The following is a 12500-nucleotide window of genomic DNA, read 5'->3' as shown; positions in this document are numbered from 1 at the left end:
GTAAGGATGCATGGGAAGAATTAGCTTATGGTTTGCTTCATGTGTCAGGGTTCAGAAAGCCTCAGGATCTGCAAAACTGTTTCAGTATAAGTTTCGGGCCAGTGATTTGGAACGCTGCAGAGCCTCGCTCTCGGGTACGTGATTTCACTAAAGCCGTACGCACGTCCATAAAACCGTGAAGCATTCAGACTCCAGGCTGCAGATAACACTCTTATCTACTTCCTTTTTATGGGGAGCACTGACACTGCTTCCGTTTATACACATACACACACACACACTCACACAAACAGAGTTAGGACTCACTGACCTCTCCTTGAAGTCCAGGAAGATCTTTCCAAGTCCGCTGCCTCCGATCACCATGTTCTGGTCGATAGCCCTCAGCAAGGCGAAGTGGACTCTGATGATATCCTACAGAACATTTCACTTTCAGCATGACTTGTTTAACAGTATGCCTTAATGTTCACTATGCAAATTTACCAGCAGATAATGAGCCACTACATTTACATCTCTGTCTCCTATAAATATAAGTGTGGGTTATAATATTTATAAATACATCACTGTGCTCATGTTATAATTGTTTAATTTAAATCAATCGTTTTATTATTCAATCATTGTTTGCAGATTCTGTCTGACTTGGGTGTGATGAGAAGATCACACCTGGAATAAAAGCAAGTGGGTAAAAAGCGTCTGATGGAAAATTGGGAGGAAATTCGAAAGCGATTTGACTCTGAATCAATTTGACTCTGTATCACTCCAACTCTGAATTGCTTGGTCTCTGAATTGCTTCGACTCTAAATTGAGTCGAAATCGACTGGACTCTGAATTGCTTCGAGTCTGAATCGATTCTGAATCGACTCCAAATCGACTCGACTGTGAATCGACTCATTTTCTGTAAGTGACTCAGACAGCAGTTTCTTATATTTATAAGCATTACAAAATGATGATAATTAAATGTGTAACCAGAATTGGAGTGTAATTAAAGTATTACTTGTCTCAGCCTGGATAACTAAAAACTTTCTCATAGAAATTTCTAAATGAATCTACAGATCAGAAGGAATTCTATAATGTGACGGTGCACAAGATGGTCCCAGGTTCAGTCCTGAGCGTGTCAATACGGCCGTAAAGGAAAAAACTGTGTTAAAAGATTTATTTACGGAGGAGTGTTACAGACATCTGCGTTTAGTATGTGACTGTAGCTATGCTTGATTACAGCAGGACATTCACTGAGTGAAGAAATCACCCTTAGCTAGAAAGGATTTAGATCTAGTACCATTGGGAAGACGGACTGTTTGGCCTCGGCATGTTTAGAATGTATATAAACATCTTCTATTCATCCGCATTTACATCCCACACCGTCAAAGCCGTAAGTCAGACTACAAACGGTGCTGCATAGAGAACGAAAGCTGACGCACCTCCAGATTCACAAATATGGCCTTCATCTCCGACGGAGCTAGGACCTGCTTCAGGGGGATCATGTAACTCTGTGGGAACAGACAGGAAGAAATGGTACAGTATAAACAATTTCAGCTCCACTTTCTCGCTTTCTGTTGTGTAAGTGATGATTAGAAACATTGCTTGTTATGTTCTACAAACAGCTGCACTAATTCAGCCCCTGTCCTGTTGTGCAAACACCGTATCCTTGGCTTTCACACCCTCTCGAAGGCAAAGCTGTAAAATCCTCCTGCGGAGTTCGCATTTACGTCCCACGTCCCCTCCACCCCACCCCCCGCTGAACAAAACGCGTAAACGGCTTTGAAGGGAAAAAAAGTTAGATATACATAAAGCAGCGCTGCCAATTTTCTAAACAGCGTGAATCCTAAGGGGGAAAAAAACAACAACCCTGAAATCATTTATCTCAGCTGAAAGGTAATGAGGAGCTCGTATGTAGGAGCGATATTGAATCAATTAGGGCAAAATGAATCAAATAATCATCTGGGATTGATGCTTACCCAATTCCCAATGTTTGCTTTGCTGAGACAAATAAAGTAGAACATCTCTCATTAGTCGTCATGATCGAAACTTAGCTTTAGTACAAGACTCAGCTTTTACAACTCAAATAAAACGTGCTTGCGAATGTTAATTCTATTAACTCTGTTCTATTCATGTTTACTGCAAATAAGGGTCATAAAATGTATTCGGCTTGTGTATTTTCTCCTTTTCATTTAAACAAGTGATCCAGCATTTTAATATCTGTCCAGATTCCTCTAGGATCAATTCTGACTCATCCTTGTATTACAAAAACAAATTTACTGAAAAATGTTTTACAAATTTTTTTTTTTCCATCATATTCTGCTGTAAAATTGGAAAAGTAAACAAACCTTCAGCTGTGGAATTTAAAATTTGTAAAGATTTTATTGTGTTCCAACAGGATTAGACCCCTGTGTAGAATAAATGAATGAAAAAGAGAGAGAGAATGAGCGAGAGTGGGAGAGAGAAAGAGAGAGCGAGAGAAAAAGAGAAGGGGGGGAAAGAGAGAGGGGGAAGAGAAAGAAAAAGAGAGAGAGAGAGAGAGAGAGAGAGAGAGAGAGAGAGAGAGAGAGAGAGAGGGGAGAAAGAAAGAGAGAGAGAGAATGAGCGAGAAAGGGAGTGAGAGAGAGAGAGAGAGAGAGAGAGAGAGAGAGAGAGAGAGAGAGAGAGAGAGTGGGAGAGAGAGAAAGAGAATGTGAGAGAGAGGGAGAGAGAGAGGGAGAGAGAAAGAGAGAGCGAGAGAAAAAGAGAGGGGGGAAAGAGAGAGAGAAAGAGAGAGGGGGAAAAGAAAGAAAGAGAGAGAGAGAGAGAGAGAGAGAGAGAGAGAGAGAGAGAGAGAGAGAGAGAGAGAGAGAGAGAGAGAGAGAGAGAGAGAGAGAGGGGAAGAGAAAGAGAGAGAGAGAGAGAGAGAGAGAGAGAGAGGGGAGAAATTAAGAGAGAGAAAGAGAGAGAGGGGAAGAGAGAGAGAGAGAGAGAGAGAGAGAGAGAGGGGAGAAAGAGAGAGAGAGAGAGGGAGAAAGAGAGAGAGAGAGAGAGAGAGAGAGAGAGGGGAAGAGAAAGAGAGAGAGAGAGAGAGAGAGAGAGAGATAGAGAGGGGAAGAGAAAGAGAGAAAGAGAGAGAGAGAGAGAGAGAGAGAGAGAGGGGAAGAGAAAGAAAGAAAGAGAGAGAGAGAGAGAGAGAGAGAGAGCTTTGAGAACTTGCTCAGACCAATAGTATTGATCTACACAGGCAACATCTGTACTGTCTAATTAAGCTATAAAAAGAGGGGTGAATGTGTTCTTTCCCTCTTTCACCTTCGCTTCATCGTTCTCATTTTATCCGTTCCTCATCCCCCTTCCTCCTAAAATCTTACGCTCCACCCGATGACCTCATAAACTCCGCCCCCTCCAGGACATCACCGTAGCCACCATAACGTCCTTTGAGTTAAACCTAGTAACTGGACTGAATGTGTTCTGCTCTGACATGTAAATAAGCTGCATAAGGAACTGTCTGTCACTCAAACTGTTATAGTTACTGAGCATTTTGGGGAAATCTTGTAGTTAAATACACAAGAGAAAAAAAGACATTTTTATTGTCTTGATTATTAGCAGCAATTTATTACTGAATATAATGTTTTTAGATAAAGACTACGTTTCAGAAATGACGCCTTGGAGTGCGTTCAGTATTTGGATATGAATTTAATCTAAAAAAAGTGAATAATAAAATAAAATCCTGAATAAATAATAAGAATTAAAATATTAATTTTCCTGTCATCAATTTGATGTCAGGCTGATTTATAAAATGGATTTGTGAGATGTTTTGGGCTCAGTTTAATGTCTGGACTCCATCCTCACCTTCTCAATGTCCTCCAGTGTCTTGTAGTACTTTGCCTCTGTCTCCTGGATCTCCACCAAGCAGCAGTTCCTCTTGTCGTCCTCCGTCATGCCCATTTTCTGTGATGGAAACACCAAGCACATACACACAAAAGGCTGTAGGACATTCTGAGTAGATAACAAAGTGATGGGTTTTCTGAATTCCTGTGCAAAACTGTAAGGTAGAGGAACCACGACAGTCAGGAGGAAGCAGACCAGAAGCAGAAGGAGGAAAACTGAAACAAAGCGGGACGAGGAATATATCACACGTACAGTACATCAAACTAATATAGATGGATCACATTCGACAGGGAATCAGGTTGGGTTCTACGGCACGCTTCGGGAAAGGGAAGATCGTCCGCAGCGTTGTGTGTGTTTGTGTTTTTTTACTTTTATCGATCCGATTTATTTAACACCGCTAACGGTTTAGTTCTCTAGAAGAGTTAGGAAAAGCTTCACATCATCATCAGAACATCTGGACCTTCGACCACGACACCCATCCTTCATTTCCATAAACATCTACCATCCCGAAAACCAGAACGAGACAGACGTAGAGGCGGAGATGAAAGAAGGAAAGTAGGACCGCGGTCTTCTGTGCTGCCCAGATCAGAGGAGCTCGGGATCATCAGATGTGTTTGAGGGCTCGGTAAGAAGACTGAACATCTGTGGAGTTGCAGTGAACATGTGTGTTACACCATAACGTGTGTGTACTCCGAGCTGGAAGCAGTTGGGGAGAAGATTAGACATGTTTCTGATTCAGCAACAGCCGCAGACACGCGTGATGTCTGTGGGGAAACCCAGCGGTGCTTCCTTTAGCTCTTTTCTCTTCACTCGAGTCTATGTTGAGTTATATTTGTCGTGCCTTTTCTTCTTTTTTTTATTGGAGTTGAATCTCTCTGTCTCTCTTTCTCCATCCCTCCATTTTGGAAATCCCTCCCAAAGTCTCCACTCCTTTCCTCTTTCCTTTCCTTTCCTTACCTTCTCTTTTTTTAATTATTAAAGAATCTACAAGGTCAACGAAGCACTTATTCCAGGAGCCATGTGCTCGGTTATAAACAACACAACTTTGAATATTCAGTGCTTTATAATATTTTAAACTGTTATAAAGCAGTTATAATGCCATAATGAATGCCATATACTGTACGTACATGGCGACGTCTCCACTGACAAATGTCAGTCGCTGTAGTGGAGTTTGTGCTTCTTTATGATCATCATTCTGCGGCTTTAAGGGTGATGTTCAGGGAGACGTCACACTTTATTATTCCACTCAAATAATATCGTGAATGATTTTTTTTTTCTTATTTGTTTAATATTTGTTTAACGTGATATTGTTTAATATTTGTTTGTCCGGTGTTAAGTGTAACTGTATAAAATGAGTCTGAATATTACATTTCCTTTTTTGGTAGTGAATCAGTAAATCAGGTATTTACTTCTCTGAGGTTTCTCAGTTGGTTACTCATCACATGTCAGTCCACGTATCGCTCATTCGACACTGTCGCGCCTTCGTCGTGTTGCCGTGACACTGCATATTGTCCAGTGATTATCTTCTAGCGCACTCCAGTCACTGTTCTATATTACGCTGCACCGAGGCTTTGGAGAACGTCGCTTTGTTCTGTATCCTTATGTACGGCTAGAAAGACGATAAAGCTCTCTAACGTTTACTCGTCAGATGTTAAGCCTTTTGTTTAAACAGAAACATGTCAAACACACGTCTCAGCACAGAGAGAGTCACGTGACTGTTCATGTGTGTATCAGCTGGCTGCAGTCAGTTCCCAAACATTTGAAGCTACAAGATGATCTCCAACTGCTTTTCCTTGGCAAGCCCCGCCTCCTGTACTAGGATTGGCTAATTTGCATAAACGCAAATGTCTTAAGTCAATCACGTCGCCGTAGCATCCAGGACACTGGTGTTTATTATCCGGTTCATGACACCGCAAATACGTTTCGTTGGATATTTGTTATAACGCTCTGATGTTAGAGCAAAAAACGATGTTGAATTCTTAAACCTGATTGGTCAGAAGGTAAATTTCGTGAGGTTACAGTTGCGACTAGCTGATCTCCCTGTGCACGGACGGACGTCGCTGTGCAGGAAGGACGTACGTACTGAACACTAAGGGGAACAGAGAGAAAGGGCACTGAGGGACCAACACACTCATATGCAGTAGGAACTCACCTGCATGTATCGGATCTGCAGCGTTAAGGAGGCAAAGTGGCATATGTAAGCAGAGCACATCAACTCACACACACAGCCTTGGGAATAATGAAGGAAGATTAATTCAGTCGTTCTACAAATGAGCTCTCAAACACGAGCGCACGCATGATATCTCTCTCTGCGTGTGCACGCGCGCACACACACACACACACACACACACAAACACACTCACACACACACACCGTTATGAGTAAAGTGGCTCACTCACCATAGGCTGTCTAACTTCCACCTTAATGATGTCCTCATAGATATCATCTCCTTCATCTTCACACGGCACGCAGTCATAGATATCGTCCTCACCCACATCGTGCTCACTGTAGAATTAACACACACACACACACACACAGAACATAATGTTTCAAATAAACGTATAGTTTTTACTATATAGTTTATACTATATTTACTATATTGTTCTATACTGGTCTTTACACATCAGATAGTCAACAAAGGTAATGGCAATTACAGTCAGAATCAGAGGCAGAGTCAGTCACAGTCAGAATCAGAGGCAGTCACAGTCAGAGTCAGTCATAGTCTGAATCAGAGGCAGAGTCAGTCACAGGCAGAGTCAGTCATAGTCCAAATGAGAGGCAGAGACAGTCAGAGTCAAAATCAGAGGCAGTCACAGTCAGAATGAGGGGCAGCTTTAGAATCAGAGTCAGTAAGAGTCACAGAGTCAGAGCAAGTAAAAAGTCACATTTTTACATTTACACATTTAAGTGTATCTGTGTGTCTTAAAAACAGATGCCACTTGACACACACACACACACACACACACACACACACCACTAACAGTACATCTGTGTCTGCTTTGCATCTCCTGCCTCACAATGACACAAAACCGCATCACCACCTAGACAACAAACTCAAGTTGCTCCAGACTCGGATTTCTTGTTTCCATCAGAACGTGACAACAAGCACCGCCCAAAACAATGCAAGCCTGAACCGAGCTCCTGATCAGGCAGCTTTAACAGTGGCTCACTGATGTGGTAAAGATGGAGAGAAGCTTCGGAGCTCGTTCGTCACGGTGAGTCTGACTTCATACGAACGTCTCTGTGACATTCAGGGGAAACTTCTACAACATCAGAGCGTGACTGCGACGGTGTGGCGTGTGCCTGCGAGACAGCAATTAGCCATTTACCATCAGCTCGAATGTGAGCGCGGTTAACAGTATGATGATTCTAGAAGCTAATAATAAGATTACTAAAGTAGGCTTAACACAGCATGGCACTTAGTGTTTTATTATTATTATCTTTATTATTACAGCTATTTAATCTTCATCGCTTCATCTGGATGTAACTCTGACGCCATCGGAGAGCAGTACGAACAGCAGAAGCTCCACCGTGTCGCTTTAACAACACTCAGAGCCTAACCTTTATCACGGTACGGAGGCTTGAATTGATTTTTTCCTGCCAAAACCAATGCGGCAAACGTCACAGTGTTCTTTACAGTATTTAAATAACCTTCAGTACAAAACTCATTCATCACCGTCAACTTATCAACTAATGGTTAAGTGTCAAGCGATGACAGCCGTCACGACTCGTTATGTTATGTTAGGAATGTTCTAGATGTTCCTTATACACCTTTAAGCTGAGCATCCCTGCTACGAACAACACACACTTTAATACGGTACGTTCATTTTAATCGCTACATTTACGCTAAAGAGAAAAGCGATACGACGAATCACTTACATTTTGCTGTGTGTAATATAATCAGTCCTCGACGGAGACGGCGATCGTGCGCACGACCTTTATCTAGTCATTTAACCCAAAGGAGCTCTGAGCTTGTTTTTTGGTTCCTTGAAATGTGTTGTAAGTGTGTGTGTGTGTGTAAACAGACAGCGACCCTTTAAAACCCGTCAGACTTGTCTGTACGTCCTGACTTACATTTATTCACAGCTCCGAAATCGATAGATGCTACGGAGAAATACGGTTTAGGACGAATAACTGAATAATAATCGTCCGGGATTTAAAGGGGTTAAGAGGATTAGGGCTCATCCCTCTGCTCACTGAATAAAAATTCTAATTAAATACATAAACACGATAACTGGTCATAAATTAATGATTCATTTATTTTCTATAAATTCCTAAAATTAAATAGGCAACCTTTTTAAAAAAAATAAATCTGTTATAAAAAAAAAAAAAAAAATATCAAACCTTTATCACTAAATATTTATTTATTTTATCTACTTATTTGTATTTATTTCATTTATTTGTTTTTATTTATTTTTATTTACTTATTTGTATTTATTTATTGATTTTTATTTATGTATGTATGTATTTATTTTTTTCTACTATTTGTATTTTTATTTATTTATTTATTATTTATTTATTTATTTATATTTCCGTTTCACTGTTAATAAAAGCATCACGTTAAAATCCAGTGCAATTCTGATTTGACTTGAGTTATGTACAAAACAAACAAACAAACAAACAAACAAACAAACAAACAGAAAAGGTTCACAGGGCTCTTCTTTAAGAAAGGAGTGCACCAGGAAGTTCACAGCTTCTGCCCCGTGACCTATAACTAATCATTCTCGTAATTCAAGTTTGACTTTGTTTCCAGGTTCTTCTCTCACTTGTGAAAAACGGCAGGAATGTTTCTGCACCTGAATCAGGAATAAAATGTGGGGTTGTGATCAAATATTCAGCAAAATCAGATTTTGGACTAATTTTTTTGTCTAATTTTTTAATTGAGGCTTTGTGGTTCAGCCCAACGGCATCTCGGAGCTCTGCGTGAAAATTCTGCCTGACGGAAAACGAGAGGAAGAGACGACAGCTCTTGTTTTTTTTTCCTGTTAGAGTACCACGATGATCTGTGATAGACTTTGCGGTTGAGGGTGTGAGGGAATAATCGAGCATCTTTGCTTCACGATTCCTCCGACTAAGTTGCTGTCTGATTGAACTCGTGACATTGAAGACAATCAAGCTGCTTGTGTCACCATGTTAATGATGTGTTACAGTATATCGTGGATCAGACCTACAGTCACAACCATAAAGTGGCCAGATTAAGCAGAACGTGTTCCTGAATTAGCATATTTTAGTTGTTCCTGCTAACACATTCGTTTAAACCAAAGACAGATGGGTGACATCATCAGCGTGCGCCTCCTGCTCTTCCTCAGCTGCTGACTGGCATCATGGACCAGAAGTTAGTGTCAGCTCTGGATTCAAATACAAATCAATAAAAATAACATCTCTCTGTTTGCTTATCAGCTAATAAACAGAGAGGGTTAAAGTTGTCTCGGAGGTTCATGCTATCTGCCCTCTCACACCACTGGCTAGTGTCACATGATTGACAGGTTTATAGAATGATGTCATTACTTCCACTCAGACAGCACGGCTGCTTGGCTCCAGGTAAAGGATGGACCGTAACCTCGACAGTATTTAAACTCAGAATCTCACAATGATATTTTCACTGTTGTGCCACTCGGGGGCTAAAATACGAAGAAAATATAAATCTGTTGGTTTGTTTGTTTGTTTATTTATTTATTTATTTATTTATTTTAATGGTTTTAAAGTAAAGAAGGGGGGAACGGTGGCTTAGTGGTTAGCACGTTCGCCTCACACCTCCAGGGTTGGGGGTTCGATTCCCGCCTCCACCTTGTGTGTGTGTAGTTTGCATGTTCTCCCCGTGCCTCGGGGGTTTCCTCTGGGTGCTCCGGTTTCCTCCCCCGGTCCAAAGACATGCATGGTAGGTTGATTGGCATCTCTGGAAAATACTCACCGTAGTGTGTGAGTGCGTGAGTGAATGAGAGTGTGTGTGTGTGCCCTGTGATGGGTTGGCACTCCGTCCAGGGTGTATCCTGCCTTGATGCCCGATGACGCCTGAGATAGGCACAGGCTCCCCGTGACCCGAGGTAGTTCGGATAAGTGGTAGAAGATGAGTAAAGTAAAGAACGGTGTTGATGGATCACTACGATCTTTCTCTCCTTCTTTTTATCCGGAGAGTTCGCAGAATCGGACGATTTACGTTTAACGATGCGAGCGATCTAGTGGGAAAATATATTTACACAACAGACAACAACTAAAGCTACATCGCAATCATTATGACAGAAAGGCCACAGCCATGCAGAAATGTGAGAAATGTTAGAATCTGGTGTGTCATAAAGGAAAATACTACTAATACTAATACTACTACTGCTAATAATAATAATAATAATAATAATAATAATAATAATAATAATAATAATAATAATAACAATTACAATAACAATAATAACAACAGTAATACAATGTGAGGCGCACACTGAAGACATCAGTTGGTGGAAGTTTGATTTCAAAAAAAAAAAAAAGAAAGAAACTCATGAACGTTGAACCGAAAGCAATAAGAAGATCTGAGACGTTATAAACGATAAGACGAGATAAGACGAGACGAGACGAGACGAGACATGATAAGATAGAACTTTATTCTTCCCAAAGGAAACTCTTTTGCCAGCGACTGCTTCACATTACACAAGAGAAATACGAAATAAGGATGCTTGAGAATTATGCGAGTTATGTTCCATGTTCCAGACTGCCAGGCCACTATTACCCATTACCCATAATCCTGGTGGAAATAGCTCCTGGAGGCCACAAAAACCAACCTGTTTTTAACTGGATTAAGTTCTCAGACATGTAAGTGGTTTAAGTAGGAAATGATTCTGATACAGACAGCAGCGTGTCCTCGATCCTCCTTTAAACATTCCTGAAATACGTCTATAATGGACTGAATCGCTACAGACCGGTTTGTACATTTACATTCCTTCACATAAGCGAGGGGCTTAGGGATTTAAATATCAGCCCAAATCGAAACCCCAGGTACTCTCGCCGTTCGTGGTGTTCTACCAGCCGAACGCCGTAAAACACGACAACGTCTACACTATAAAGTCGTTTTTTTCTTATCCTTTTATTACATCTCACTGTTGTTGGGATTGTTTTATGCAAAGGGTCTTGAGACTTTCCAGGAAATGAAAGTTGCTGTATATATGCAGTAAATTGTGTTTTTTTTTATTATTACTGGGGTGTATATTCTAGCAGGTGGAGTTTTTTCCCCCAGTGGTAAAGTAAAGTCAGGCGCTGTGCTGGTTTATCTTCCTTTAGTGGTCTCTAGTCTTAAAACCAGATGAAGAGATAAGTTTGTGAAAATGAGTGAAAACTGAATCATATTTCTCTGTAGACCTTCACGGCTTATCGGCTTCCGGTCAGATCGGAAAACACGACACACACGTTTCGCATGAAGACGTTTCTCTATCCGGTTCATAGTTTATGGATGGAAAGTGGATAAGTAAACTTTTCTGAGCTTAAACTAAACGGCGCAGGGCAGAACAGCCCGCAGCATGGCGTAGCAGAACGGCTGAGTAGAGCGAGCAAGACTTTGTGACACAGCGTGTGTCCAGACACCTGACTACTATTTCAGCTGAAAAGGGGGAAAAAGGAGTTTCTGAGCAATTCAGCTTGTTCTCACCAATTGAATATTTTCATGCCTTGTCAGATTTGGAATGGACGCACTAAACATGGTGGAAAGCAGGACTCTCGCCTAAAGGGAGCTCTACGCCGAGTGAGTAGGAAGTGACTACTGTACCTACAATACCTCAAACAGCCTCGATTTACTACTGTACATGTCTTATTGCATGTCGAACTCCGCTTCGTCTTACGCCAACTAGCACTCATCCCTCATCACTCTGAAGAGAAAATCCTCAGCTGCAGAGGCTCGAGACGTTTTTGTTGTGAAAGTTGATCAAGCTGCTCAGCGACTAACTAATTCTCCTCGGGGAAACACACCTCATCCTTATGTAAGGAATGAAAGACTTATACATCATGTGGCACAAATCAGAGTTCCTGCTACTCCATGAGGTCAGTTAATTTCCAACTACATTTACATTTACGGGATTTGGCGGACGTCATTTTCCATAGAGACTTCCAGTTTTATCTCAAGGGCCCAGTGTTTGGCGTTTGGTGGACCTGGGATTCGAGCTAACGGTAATCAGTAGACCAACAGCTTAAACCACCAGGCTATCACATCCCCAATTACGACAGGCCACGAAGCGTTTCATTCCTCTTATTCCAGGTAATTTATTAAAGCGAGAAACGTCGTAATGATCCACTACCAGAGCTTCTACCTTGGAGAACCTCTTTCATTTTCATCATCATAAACCTAACAATTTACTTAGTTGTGAAATGTTAAATATATATTTATAAAATGGATCAAATCAAATTGCCAAAAAAAAAAAAAAAAAGAAAAAAAAAAAAAGTATTTTACATCTCATAAAATGTTTAAAATCTTCTTTAACAAAATACAAAAATCTCTCTGGATTTCCTTTCTTTTATGTAGAAAGGTTCCTAAGTCTTTACCTTCCAGAATATTCCACAGCTGTATTGTAAAGACTTTAGAGCTGAGGAAATCTCTTCAGCTTTGAGCTTCTCGTTCTCATTTCGTTGAACCCTGCGACGGTTCTGTGCTACTTTTAAGCCAAGGAAAGTGCTGAAATTGCTGA

General features: G+C 40.9%; 1 protein-coding gene across 4 annotated transcripts in view; it reads right to left on the bottom strand.

The window, feature by feature from the left end:
* The window catches only part of vav2 (vav 2 guanine nucleotide exchange factor), a 162709-nt gene that overhangs the window by 28006 nt on the left and 122203 nt on the right, over positions 1–12500 (bottom strand). For all 4 annotated transcript variants that reach the window (XM_060890304.1, XM_060890303.1, XM_060890301.1 and 1 more), the window contains exons 5-8: positions 6240–6345; positions 3802–3900; positions 1413–1481; positions 308–408 (exon numbers count right to left, since the gene is read on the bottom strand). In XM_060890304.1, the coding sequence (XP_060746287.1) occupies positions 308–408; positions 1413–1481; positions 3802–3900; positions 6240–6345 (375 nt within the window). The remainder of the gene's footprint in view (positions 1–307; positions 409–1412; positions 1482–3801; positions 3901–6239; positions 6346–12500) is intronic.

Source organism: Tachysurus vachellii, chromosome 17 (genome assembly GCF_030014155.1).
Source record: "Tachysurus vachellii isolate PV-2020 chromosome 17, HZAU_Pvac_v1, whole genome shotgun sequence".
Taxonomy (NCBI): domain Eukaryota; kingdom Metazoa; phylum Chordata; class Actinopteri; order Siluriformes; family Bagridae; genus Tachysurus; species Tachysurus vachellii.
The sequence above is the reverse complement of the archived record's forward strand: the minus strand, read 5'-3'. Positions and strand labels throughout refer to the sequence as shown.